This window comes from Camelus ferus, chromosome 9, assembly GCF_009834535.1.
Source record: "Camelus ferus isolate YT-003-E chromosome 9, BCGSAC_Cfer_1.0, whole genome shotgun sequence".
NCBI classification, from domain to species: Eukaryota; Metazoa; Chordata; class Mammalia; order Artiodactyla; family Camelidae; genus Camelus; species Camelus ferus.
In genome coordinates, this window is record NC_045704.1 from 39,671,103 (window position 1) to 39,684,823 (window position 13,721).

At 36.2% G+C, this 13,721-nt stretch overlaps 1 protein-coding gene across 3 annotated transcripts in view; it reads right to left on the reverse strand.

The window, feature by feature from the left end:
• The window catches only part of CDH8 (cadherin 8), a 313,666-nt gene that overhangs the window by 194,525 nt on the left and 105,420 nt on the right, over nt 1-13,721 (reverse strand). For all 3 annotated transcript variants that reach the window (XM_032486452.1, XM_032486453.1, XM_032486454.1), the window contains exon 3: nt 10,533-10,827. In XM_032486452.1, coding sequence (XP_032342343.1) covers nt 10,533-10,827 — 295 coding nt within the window. The remainder of the gene's footprint in view (nt 1-10,532; nt 10,828-13,721) is intronic.

Sequence of the window (13,721 nt, forward strand, 5' to 3'; positions counted from 1 at the left end):
CACTGCACTCAGCATGAAGAGTCTTCTCAGACTGAACTGAGAACATCCCTCCTCTCATTGTCTCTCGCTCCCAGTTCAGGGAGATGCCTGATCTTTCTACAAGCCTGGCAGAAGGGATATCCCATCTCCCACTCCAGCTCTGACTTTCCCAAGGATTTAAATTTCAGTTCATTGCTTTTATGTGGGCAGTAGTCAACGACAGAAAAAGAAAAAAAAAATGTTATTATATTACGAAGATACGCACCACATGTCACTAATACCCATACCACACCTTGCCCTGAAGAGCCGAGATGTTTCACAAGGAAGACCCAAGAGTGAGTCTGTTCTCTAGGCTCATATAGTGAGAAAACTGCAAACAATGTGAGTGGGCATAAAGATTCATTATCTTATTACACTGTTTACATAGTCCAGAAGAAAGACACTTCTGTATCTACTCTCTAATAGACCAGCATTTCTTTGAGTAACTCCTTTTCGCTGGCACCCACAGCATCCAGCAGACACTTTTATGTTTCTTAGGACATTTTTGTTTTTAAGAACCATTGTATGCCTCCCTGCCCTTCTTGAGCTGTCGTATGTGGACCGATGGGAGTAGACAGAGATGGGAACTGTCTGACACTCAGTATGTTTCTAGAACCAGGGGCTAAGTAAGCCAACCTGTGAAGCACAGCTTCACTTCCAGCTTTGTATCTCATCACCTGATGCAGAGAGAAAGCTTTCCTACCAGCTCTCTAACTCCATACGGTCTAAACGCTATAATAACTCCTCCCTTACTCTATGGACTGTTAGTGGTGCTGCATGTCTGACGGGGAGCTCTTCTTTCCATTTTTTTTTTTTTTGATAAGATCTTGAATATATTTTAAGATTGTGTGCTTCAGTTTTCTATTTTTAAAAATAAGAGTAATAAAACTCACTTCATAAGGTTGTTAGGACTAAATGAATGTACATGCACACTGTGTTTGACAGAGTTTTAACATATGTATATTTAATTTTTATTTATTTAAATTTATATATTAATTTTGAATATTTAAACTTAAATATTTAAATATTAATCTGTGTCGTCACAAAACAATTATTCATTATGCTAACCTTAAGCGAACAGTATTGCTTTAGATTTCAGAAGAAACATGTATAGACATTTCAACACCTATTTCAAAGACCTTTATTTGATGAATTCCCCCTCTCTGGCCCCCACTGTTATTTCCTGAACTCAAACCACCCTTATGGCTTGCAAAGATTCTTAATTGGTAGATAGTGATGAAATCCAAAGAGTCTGACATGGTTATAAAAAGAAGACTCCTTGGTGTCATGCACCCTGACAAAAAGAAGATGAATATAATCATCTTCAACAGTGGCACAAATATGGTTATACTGACTTTAAGCTCTTCTAGTACAGACACAAGGAATAAAACCTTGTTCCCTTAATATGTGAGCTGTATCTGAGACAATCCATTATGTTCTCATCTACAGCCTCATAATGTAATTATTTTTCTTTTTTTAGTATATCTAATTATATATCAAATGTACACACACACATTTCTTTTCTCCATAGATCTACAGTCTTATCATCATCCTCAGTTCTTTCAGCAGCTTGCATAGCTTTCCTACCGCTTTTTATCTACAGGCGTACTTCCTTTTATTATTCTTCACTGTATTGCTTTTTATATAAGTTGAGGATTTGTGGCAACCATTCAATGTTGGGTGGTTAGCATTTGTTAGCAATACTTTAAGGCTTGTACATTTTTAAGACACACTGCTTTTGCACACTTAAGAGACTACAGTATAGCATAAACATAACTTTTATACGCACTTGGGAAACCAAAACATTTGTGTGACTTGTTTTATTGCGGTGGTCTGGAACCGAACTAGCAGGATCTGAGGTATGCCTGCGTTGATCTATGTGCAAGCAGCTATTCTGCCATACAGACTTCATCATATTTTTCTCTATGTAAAATTATTGCTAAGGAGAAAAGGGAAAAAAGGGCACATACCTCATAAAACTGTGACTGCTAATCAGCCAAAGAAGAAAAGCACTTTGGGTCTAAAAATCCAATGGCAATTTTCAAAGTCCAGTGAATCCAGGAAGTACAATTATTAAGTCTATGCACAGTATCAAAGGTAAAAAACCAATATTAGCACCTGCATAAAGATTCTAGGAATCCCCACCAGCTCTGATAGGCAAGGATGGCATGACAAGTACCAAAAACATATTGACAAGGGTGGCCCATATTCATTTTCGGCCAAGACTTCAGAATTTCACAAATGCATGTTTTGGAGCTGCCCTGACATGCAGTTGATTCATGTGGGCAAAGGCTGAACTCTGTGTGTTTTTCTCTCCAGGCCCTTTTAATTCATGATTTCCTGAAATGGCTATGTAACAAAACCTTGTAACAATGTGGGGATTGATGCTAATTTACAGAGCACACAAGCATGCTTGAATACCTTAAGAATGATTTGCCCTTTTGCCTCTAAAATCAATAAATGTATCAAATCCTCAAATATTAATTTGTATATGAGGACAGAGAGAGAAAGACAGCAGGATCATGGTATTGTCTGGGTGGAATTCCACCTCTGTCTCTCAACTTTCCATCTGTAATACAAAGTTTTTCTTGAGTGTTTTGATTTTCCTTATAAGTGCAGGTTTACTGATATGAGAATACTCTTCAGTATTTCAAGTACCAGAAGATTACTTGAATACAAAGCAGTAGATGTTTTATTTTTTCAGAAGAGTTCAGGGTAGACCTGGATAAAAGACTGTTCACCATAGGAAATTTCTCTGACAACAGGTAAGTGGGTGTAATTTTCAGAGAGGTTGCCCAGTGTATCCACAGAAATAGGAAGAGTCAAAATGTGAGTGACTAGAAGATGTATTTCTAAGAACTTAAAGAGAGAACACCAGGATATTCAAACTGAGTTTAATTTGATAATCAAATTGTTACTCAATTAAGTTGAGTTTAATTCTAATAAGCACAGGGATGCAATGGAGGAAAAAAATAAAAAGGAAAGAAACAGAACTTTAGCCTTAGCGACTGCTATGAATAGGCCTGGAAACCACTGTTTAATTGTTAATCGATGGACTGACCTGGTGCAAAGGCACAGGATGAGATATACAATCAATGTTACCTCTTCACTTAGATATTGTTAACGCTGAGTCAATGCTTCAATTTTAGTCTCCAATTCAAATTATGAGATAACCATGAAAGAGATATAGAGATTTCTAAATTAAATCAGGGCAACAGATCCCATTCCACAGGAGTGACTCTGTTCACTTGGGGTGGGGGGGGGGAGGGAGCTGGGGCAGAGAGTGTTAAATTAGTTTCCAAGAGGTTCAAATTTCAAGCATTCATGTAACTTACTGAAATATATTTTTATTTCAATTTTTGTTCTGTTATATAGAACAAGTGACATTAGTATCAATTAAAAAATCAAATAAGATATTTTATCACATTCTGTTGTTATTCATATCATTCTGAAGAATTTTTATTGGCTAGTGGTTGAAATTCATCTTCTAGAGAGAATTCAAAGATTTCTGCTTTTTACTTGAAATTCCTTAGTCTTTAGATCAAATATACACAGACTATTGAAAACACCTAGTTTATGTTGATAATGAAACCCCAGAACAGGGGTGGGTCTGAGGCTCCTAAGCCAGCCCTAGAATGAATAGTTCTAGAATTTTAATTATTTTCAACATGACTGAAAGCTGGATTTATAATAAACTTCCCTAAGCTATTCTATCTGCATTAGTATATTTTTAGGGGTTGATGTTTAAGCCTAAAGAACCTTAAAATTAAAGATATCAGGGATACGAGTTGACCAACATAAGGTCCTAAAAATATTAAGAGTCCTATAAGGAACAGTACAATTGATTAATTATATTATTGTGTTATCAATTGATTGACTAATAAAATATCATTGTATAACGTGGAGAGTACAGAAGAGTAAGCATTAAAGCAAAGTTTGATGGAAGGAGTTTCCTCATCACAGAAGACATCCAAATGAACCTTGTTTATATTCCCATCATTATACACCAAACTTGTTCCCAGCCACAGTGTAAAAATAGCATAATGCCTCTTGGTAGACTAATTCATTTTAGGTACTTCTCACAGTTAATGGCCAGTAATTTTCCCATTTGATACTTCAGTAATTTCTAAGCCACAGATGGTTTAGGGAGACCTTTTGGACCCATCAAAATCCACGTATCAGAAACCACTGCTTCACTCTCATCATAAGATACAAGAAAAGATTCAGTTGTCATACCAACTGTCTGTGGAGTCCTAACGGAGGTTTACCTTCTTTACACAGAATAGAAACTGCACAACCCTCACCCCATCTTAGAGGTTTGGAACCACAGCTGTTACAGGCATTCATACCAGGTAGAGCAGCTGGATTTCTTTCAAAAGTGTTTATTTCAATCCTCATGATTCCCCGGCCATGTTTTCCTAAAGAATTTCAATTTGGTTCATCATTCTGAATCAAGTCAGACAAAAAAAGATAATCAAATCCATCAAGATGTGTTTTTCCCTTTCTCCCTTTGCTTCTCTCCTGTAAAATAGGGAACTGCTGCCAAATCCTTTTAAAATCTAGCCAAGAGAGAACAGGAAAGCCACAACCTCTAAATTATGAAAAAGACGTATGTTAGGTTTAAGACAGTTCGTCAGTATGAACATTCTTTGATCTTTTAAGCTTCTGCGACATAAATTGTTTCTTTAATAATAAAAAAAAGAATATAAAAATGAATCTCTTTCACTATTACTTGAGGGGATCTTCTTCATACAGGATGAAAACATACACTGGGCAGTGACATGAATAGCAAGCTAATCCATGTAAGTTACAGTCATCATAATGTTTTTTTCTGATCATCACAATCTTCAATGCACTCTTTAGAAACGGCAAATTTCTCTGTTTAGCTGCATGCTAAATTAACACATGACCTAACGTGGATTCAAAAATCCCTTCTCATTAGACATGAGTTTATATAGCTCTTATATAATGTAGTCCCGCAAGACGCTTTTTAAACATACTTTCTGGGATCATATAAATGTCTGAATTTCCAAAAGGGCATATAATATGAATTTATCAAATTATAATATATGAATACTTTAAAGACTCTGAAGTACGGTAAGTATTTTGTTTTCTTTAATTTAGTGTTTATTGATTAAATCTGACTTTATTTCTTCAGTATTTGTACTCTGAGTACAGACTGGAAGCTGTTGCCATTGGCCTATTGTATTATACAAACAACTGAGATACATAGGAAAATAAAAATAAAAGTATTATATAGCCTCCTGCCTCTGTTCCTGCCTGCCTGCCACCTGAACAGTTCATTCGAAAGGCCACTAGGTATGGCTGGCCAAGGTAGGGATCCAGGCCAGGGCAGGAAGCTGGAGGGAGAGTGGAATAGTAGATGAACATTTATGCTGGGGAGTCAGGGGATAGGCAGAGGGAGCCAATGGAAGTCACTTACTACAGCGGTGATCCAAACACCAAAAAGAAACAGGGTTTTCACTGCTGGAGAAAGGGAAGCAGTCAGAATGAACCCTGTGGTGCTGCTTTAGAACTGGAGGTATGGAGGTAACCTCGTGGTTAACGCACGCGCCATCCTGGCTCTGACCCTTCCGCTATTAGAAAAAAGACATTATTAAGACAATTGGAGACATTTGACTGTGCATTCAATAGCGACGGTGTACCAATGTTAATTCCCTAATTTTGATGGTAGTATTGTGCTCGCGTAGAAAAACACCCATGTGGGAAAGGCTGACAGAGGTATCTCCTGGTTATGGGGCATCTCTTATAGTTCAGGAAAAATACATTTGGACTACCATGGCAACTTTTCTGTAAGATTAAATTCATTCCAAATGAAAGATAATGAACGACACAAAAGAAATAGAATGTGTTTTATGTGGGCCTTCCTCCAAAAGAGGATTTGAAGATTTTTAACCAGAAAAGAACAAATTTACAGAGAAAAGGCATACTATTAATGGTAGGAGAAGACAAGAGAATGAGAATAACACGCAGAAGGAAAAAGACTGAAACTATCTTCAAATTTTAACATTTTCCTTTTGGCTAAGTTACTGTTTCAAAGAGAGTTAAGTTCACTTGCATATAGTTCACCGACATCCATAACCTCTTCTGTTATGAGTCTTTGGAAAGCAGTGAGATCTGCCTTTCCAAACATTTCTTGACCTTCTTCTGATTTTTCAATTAGTATTTTTTGATGGAGGGTGCATTCTTTTTTTCTGCATCCACCACCAAGAAAACCAGAGTCAATCCCAGTTACTCTCTTTAGTTTTCACCTTTAATATGTTAACAGCGCTTCAGCCCCAGTCATTTACCACTTAGCTCTCAGTTAATTCCACTGTGATTTGAATTTTTAACTGATGTATTGTTCCTTTCTCCAAAATACTATATATATATAGTATTTTGGAGGAAGGAGGTAATTAAGTTTACTTATTTACTTTTAGAGGAGGTACAGGGGATTGAACCCAGGACCCTGTGCATGCTAAACATGCACTCTACCACTTGAGCTATACCCTCCCCACTAATATTCCAATCTTTAAAAAATATGTAATACTTCACCCAAAGTTCCCCTGTCCAACTTCTGCCTCAGTTCCTCAATTTAATTTGCAAAGTATGCTGACCTCAAGAGCTCTTCCACCTTGGAAAGACAGTAACTATGATAAATAGGCAGCAGAATCATAGGGCGTACGTGAACAAAATACAGATATTATCAAAGATTAGGGCAGCATATTGGCTAAACCCATGGTAGGTAGAGCCAGATGTCCGGATTTAAATCCAGCTCCCCCACTTGATTATCTAGATTTGGACTAGGTATTATTTCCCCCATTTTTCTGACTAATTACATAATGAGAAGTAGAGAAGTTACTATCGCTACTAAGGTTGTAGGATTGTTGTGGATATTGCAAGCATTTAACACAGCTTTAGGCATATAGCAACTTCTTAATAGATATTAATCATCATTAAAGGAGCCTGAATCTCAAAGAAGACTAAGAAAACCTTCAGTGTCAGGTTTCATACGTCTACTCTGCAATCATGCCTACCAGCTTAAGCCCTACTTGGCTTTCTCATCCCTTTATCCCCGTCTTCGTTAATAAGCCCTTTTAAATAAAATAGGGTTCATTCCAACATGTACATTTGTGAAACATAAAGTTAAGGCTTGTCAAAAAATTTTTTATTGGCCAAGGCATTCATATCTTATAGGCAATTTTTGGAAACATATCTAGTAGAAGTAGCTCAAAAACGGATAGTTGTAAAGAACTAATATCTATTGGGTACAAACTCTATGCTACTAGACCAGCACTTTAAATAAAATCATTGCATTTTCTGAAATACATTTTTAAAGTAGTGATTATTACACACACCACAGAAACAGGGAAAGACAGGCTTAGATGGGTTATGTCACTAACACAACTAGAAATCAAATTTGCAGCCAAATAATCTGAGACTCTATTTCCAAGCCAAATACAAAGTTCATTCTACCTGAACCCAGGTGTGGACGTACAATCAGGGTTAAATGTCCCTTATTCCAATATCCAAAAGCATAAAAAAAAAAATCTAAAGTGTCTGGAACTTGACAAATGTAGGCAAATCTTCATTGAAAAACCAACTTCAACAATGCTGGTTTGGGATTCACAGTAAAAATCAGGCAAGCTCGCACGTCTCTCTTTACGCGGCATTGCTATAAAAGTGAATTCTCATCAAGTTTTGAAATTCACAGTAGAATATAAAAGAGCTCAGTCTCCAGCTTCCAAATAAGGTATTTCTAAAATAATTTGGCTGCCATTTGGGCAAATATATATGTGTGTTTTGTCTTGACAGCTTGTCAACTGGCAGACAGTTCTTGAACATCACATTCATTTCAATGTAATATTGGTAAATTTCTCAATTAGAATCTTACTTTTCACTTTCTGTACAGTGAAATTCCCCAGCCCTTGCCGGCATTCTTTAGGGTGCACAGGTGCAGATGCTGGCATTTCTGCAGTAGCAAAGGAAGAAAAATGAAAGAAGGAAGGCGGGGAGGGAAGAGACAGGCTGGGAGAGAACAGTGGTAATGGGGAGAGAAAGGAGATAGCAGCTGACCTTCATCCTGGTATTCACCTTCATGAGAAATAAAGGGAATAATTCACACTTGACAATAAAATAGTGCAGCTGCCTCTGCTTCCTTTAACCAGAGAGGCTGGAGTCAAACAGCAACCAGACACCCAGTGCCTAAAATCGATACAAAGGAAAAGTCCAAAGGTAAAGCGGGAAATAGATTAATAAAAATAATTTAAAAAATCACCACAACAACCAATTACTGAACACTTATTTACTTTATGGCATCCCATTTCCTTGTATTTTATCACTCAGTTCTCAAACAATGAAAGCAAAATGGAAATTGTTATCTTTGCCTTGTCGCTAAGGAAAATATGCAATAGTTTAACCTCCTTGAACTTCAAAGTCAACCAGACAATAAGGGATAAAACCAGGATTCAAAATTTCATGTATCTAACTTCAAAACCCACACTTTGAAATGCAGCATAGTCCATGTGGTTTTTGGAAGAGATGTCACAAGCTGAGCATTAAGAAAAAAAAAAAACTGTGTATGTTAGTATAGATGATTTATTTCAGCTGCTAAAGATAAGAGTATTCTTATCAAGAAAAATCCTTTAGGTAGAGGAAAACATGCATATATATATATATATATATATATATATATATATATATATATATATATATATATATATATTTACAGGTGCACATACACAGTGCATTATGTACCTAATAATATCTTTAAAAATCCTTTTCTTAGCTGCAGTTGACTTAGATGTTTGCAGAAGTTTGGGGGGTTTTCCTTCTCAACATATTTATCAGGCACATGACTCATACGTACAGGAATGGAAGTCTCTGACACATTGACAATAAACAGATATGGACTTGGCCATTAAGATGTAGAAATCATAAAAATGAGACAGAAATAGCAGCTTCCCTGTTCATCGTTTATTAGCAATTAAGATTAAGCGTTCTATATTTATTGTAAGTGGTAATAGTCCTTTAAAGTCATCGTACACTGATCTGAATGAAAAGATGGATTAGGCAAGTTTTCTGCCCTAAATAAGTTGATCAAATAAGGAGAAAATAAAAAGAAAGAAAAAAAAATACATAGTATTTCGCAGTTCCTGTTTACATGTCAGAATTTAAAAGAAGTACAAACATGAAGGTGTTTTTGCTTGTTTGTGGGTTTCTTTCTATGGCGACGGTGACGGTGATGGTAGAGAGATAACTTCCTGCTGGAAAGCCATAAAAGGTTCCCTAGAGAAAGTGTCACTTTAGCCAGCCACAGAGGAGTGATTTGATTTTGACACGAAGGAAAAAATAAATAAGAGTAGGATTCCTTGCAGAAGAGATAGACAAAGTGGAGTCCTGGCAGGAGAAATAACATGAGTAAGATGTGAAGACCTGAAATCAATTCTGATTTGCCATTGCAATGATGTATTGCTTTGCAACCAAAGCTATACTGCAGGCTGAAAAAGAAGAGATCAAATGAAGCCAAGTTATTTACCTAATTCTGGCCTTCAATTTATATCCCTACTTGTGTGTGTGTGTGTGTGTGTGTTTTTTAAATGTATCACATCATGTTCACCTGCTTGTAATTTATGTGAATTTGCTGCGTAGCATGTACCCTTGTAGGCTGTCTTAAATGCAATTTGAAACAAACTAGAGTACAATACATTACATACAAAAGAGTGACTTCTATACTTTGGCTTGTTGGATCCTACCTACTATTTTTGTCAGACAAGAAGGAGCCCTTTTATTATAGTAAAAAGTCTGGGAACAGGGATTTCCTGTATCAAAGCCAGAGTTTGGGGATAGATAAGCAAATTCAAAAAAGGGAGGAAAAAAGGTAAAAAAAAAAAATCATGTTTTGAAAAATATACTGTTCTGTAAAGTATAATGGCTCAGAAAAAGTGGGAGTGAGCCACTGGCGATAGCAATGCTTCTTTAACAAGCTCAGTTAAAGGAAGATGGTCACAGCACAGAAGCCTCAGGTAACTGCAGTTTCCTGATCCACTCTCCACTCACCCCACCAGCTCAGCCCACTATCTGGCCGGACTGCAGACCTAGACTGCTTCCTACTTCCCTGTGTGCCGCATCTGCATGTGAATACACACAAACACATAATTAAACATCAAGCAAGCATCAATAGGATTAGCCTGGCATGTTGGAACAAATCTTGATAAATCCGCCTCAGTAACAATACTCGAACCACACGTCTATGAGAGGAATACAAATGCAGCCTATTGAAGTACTGTTGTGTAAGGAGAGAGCGTTTAATAAAAACTGCTTCGGCGGTTCCTATTACTAAGCGACTAAAGCTATTGAGCTGTGGAGCTGAGGCCAAAAACGGGGATTTGGAAATGCAAATGAGAGATAAGACGGTAATAAATGCCTTTTATTCAGCCACACGCTGCCCTTGATGCCAGGAACTATTTTAAAGATGACTCTTAATCGTACTATGAAATTGGAAACATACTTACCCAAAATGGACATCTCTGGCACCGTCGCATGGTAGGGGCCATTGAGAAACTCTGGTGCGTTGTCATTGATGTCTTGAACTTTAATAATAAATTCAGAAGGAGGCTCGAGAGGCTTATTTGTCTCCCAGTCCACTGCCTGAGCTGTGAGGGTGTACTCAGCCTTTTCCTCTCGGTCAAGTCTTTTTATAGCATGGATATCTCCTGTTATGTCATTTATTTGAAAGATGGTCCCAGCTCCATCGCCTGATAGGATGTATTTGATTTTTTTGCTCCCAGGATCCAGGTCCGTGTGCAGCTAAAATGAAAAGTGACACTGGTTAGTGATGCAGCGATTTGCAAAGTATGTTTTAGCTACTGCATACTTGAATGTAAGATTGTTTCTTTCTACACTAATTGTCACTTCATCAAGTTCTGCCTAACAGTAGCTGTACAAAGAGTTTATGCAACTGTCTACATATCAAGTAAAGTAAAATATAATGAAATTCAGACAAATAAGTTAGAACACTTAAAAAAAAAATGCTGACCTGTTCAGTATAAACTGACATGCATTTGAAATGATTAAAAAAAGATCAAGGAGAAAATACAAAAATACATGCATTCTTTTCAATTTATTAATACATTTACTGTTCAGTATAAACTGATATGCACTTAGAATAATAAAAAGATCAAGGAGAAAATGCAAAACTGTATGTGTTCTTTTCAATTTGTTAATATATTTATTAACAGGGATTTCCTGTAATAAGTTATTATTGTCAGCTACCTTTTATGGATTACTATCTCTGTGCCAAGAACTACATGAATCAGTTCTCATATGATAATTCCCTTGATCTTTTCTAAAACTCAATGAGTTAGAATATTTCATAGGAACCATGAGAAAAGGGAAGTTTGAGAAGGCACATCATAACATCTCCAAGGTTTACATTTGATAGAATCAAGTGTAGTCACCAAAATTCAACTCAGATCTGCCTTCTATATTTATAAAAACAGAAATAATTATAATAATCTGACATAGTCAGATCTTATGTGTGTGTGAGGTTTTTTAAAAAATTTGATCTGTCCAATTCTTTTGGTCCAGGAACATTATGCCCATTTTATAAAGAAGACAACTGAGGCCAGAAGATGGGAGCACATTTTCCAGAAATGGGACTTCTTTGAAAAATAAAAACTTTGCAGCAGGAATCCAAATCCATCTCAGATCACGGCAACAAATATTTACTGAACACCTACTCTGCCCAAAACATTTTGGTAGGAACTGGGGAAAACAGAATCCCTGGCTATCAAATTTTTAGTTTTCTTGCAAGAGGGAGACAGGCGTGTTGGTGCTTTTCCTTTACACTATGTTGACTCCTGTTAAAAGACTAAAATAAAATAAGAATATATATATATTTTAGTTTGCATTTTTAAAACAAAAACTCATTATAGTTGCAAAATACTGCTTAAATGCACATATTTTCAGTTTAACTCAGGTGTTTAAATGCCAATACAGTTACAGTTCTTGCACCATGAGATTTCAAATAATTTTCCTTTAAAAAAAATACTGGGGGAAAAAAGATGTCTCATGGAAAGAAACTCCTAGAAACTGCAAAGACTCATTGAGTTCTCTTGGGATCACTTTATTCAGAACAGGCTCTGTTGCTTTCTTTGCCAAGTTAAATTGTATTTAGCGCCTCAATAAACGAAAAGAAAAGATTATAAAAAAGACACAAAATAGCAACAAAGCATCCAAATACATCTACATCTCCTATTTTTCTTTTGACTATTTTAAAAAGTTAAAGCATAAGATTACATCAAATATTTATTGAATCTCAAAATGTATCCCTTTCATTTATTGTATTAAAGTCACTGACAAGAGCAAATATTGAAATGCCACTTTATCTTAATGAATGTGGGATTATAATTCATTAATGTGATATTAATCCTAATTTATGATCATTTTAATTTATGTGCATTTTAACATTTCCATTAGCATTTTTATTAAAAAAGAGAAAATCTGAATAATAAATGATTCACGGACATTTTCATTCAAATACAAGGCATGCCTGAGACACAGAAGGTATTGGTACGTGTCACTCTTGCCCTTAACATTTCTGGTATCAAAAATCAAGCCATTCAAAATGGTGTTATTATTGTTATGTTAGAATTTATTTGTACCATATTTTCCTGACATTTATCAATAGCTCTGATTAGTAAATCAGATCATATTCTTAGGTTTTGATGTTCCTTTGTGTTTAGAAATAACTGAGGGAGAAGGGAATAGCATAGGTTTTTGAAAAACACAAAGCTGAGACAGGTCTCTAACCATATGAACTGATGAAATTAATCCATTCATTTCAGCTTCCATTACTTTGTCTCTAATATGGAGATAAAACATCTATTTGGCAGAATTGATTTTAAAATCTGAAATGATCTATTTGAAAAATAGAGAAAAGTGGAAGTTGACATATTAAGTGTGCAATAACTAAAACCGTTATTATTACATACCATCCTCAACCACACACAACCATCTGAAGGCACTTGTAATAAAGCCCAGTTGCAAGGTTAGTGAAAACAAGTTCCCAAGACGCCATCATGAAAAAAAACAAGGTGGGTGGGGAAACTCTTAGTAAACACTGTGTGCTTCCTCTTTCTTTTGGAAATTCCTTTTTTAGCCAGTCTCAGTAAAATCCAGAGCCCTGGGCTAATGGTAACCTTGAAACACAGTATTGCATTTCTGTATGCTTGATTCCCAAGCTCAGCCCAGCATCAATGATCTGTCTCATCAAAAACCAGATGAATCCCTCTGGTCACTCACAACAGGCTGGTTGGAGAAGTCAGGCATGCAGAGTTCACATTAAGTCATAGATTTCAAGGATCAAAACAGGACCACTACATAAATGCGCTGAATTGTGAGTATAAACAGAATTACACTCTCACTATCTTTCATATATTGGCATGTTACCCCCTAATTAAAATACAAGTTTAAACTCTAAAAGCTATGGGGAAAAAGCGTTTGCATCTTTACTTTCCTTCATATTCCCACCACCTAGTGAGGTGTCTGTCATGTTGTTGGAGCTGAAAACAATATGTGTGGAGTAAGATGAATGGGAAGGAAGGGAAGGAAACAACATTTTCTCATTTTCTTTTCGAAAGAGTGATTTAAAGAAGAGAGCAAAGGAACCTAGAAATGTCAGGCCCAGTGAGCTAAGATCG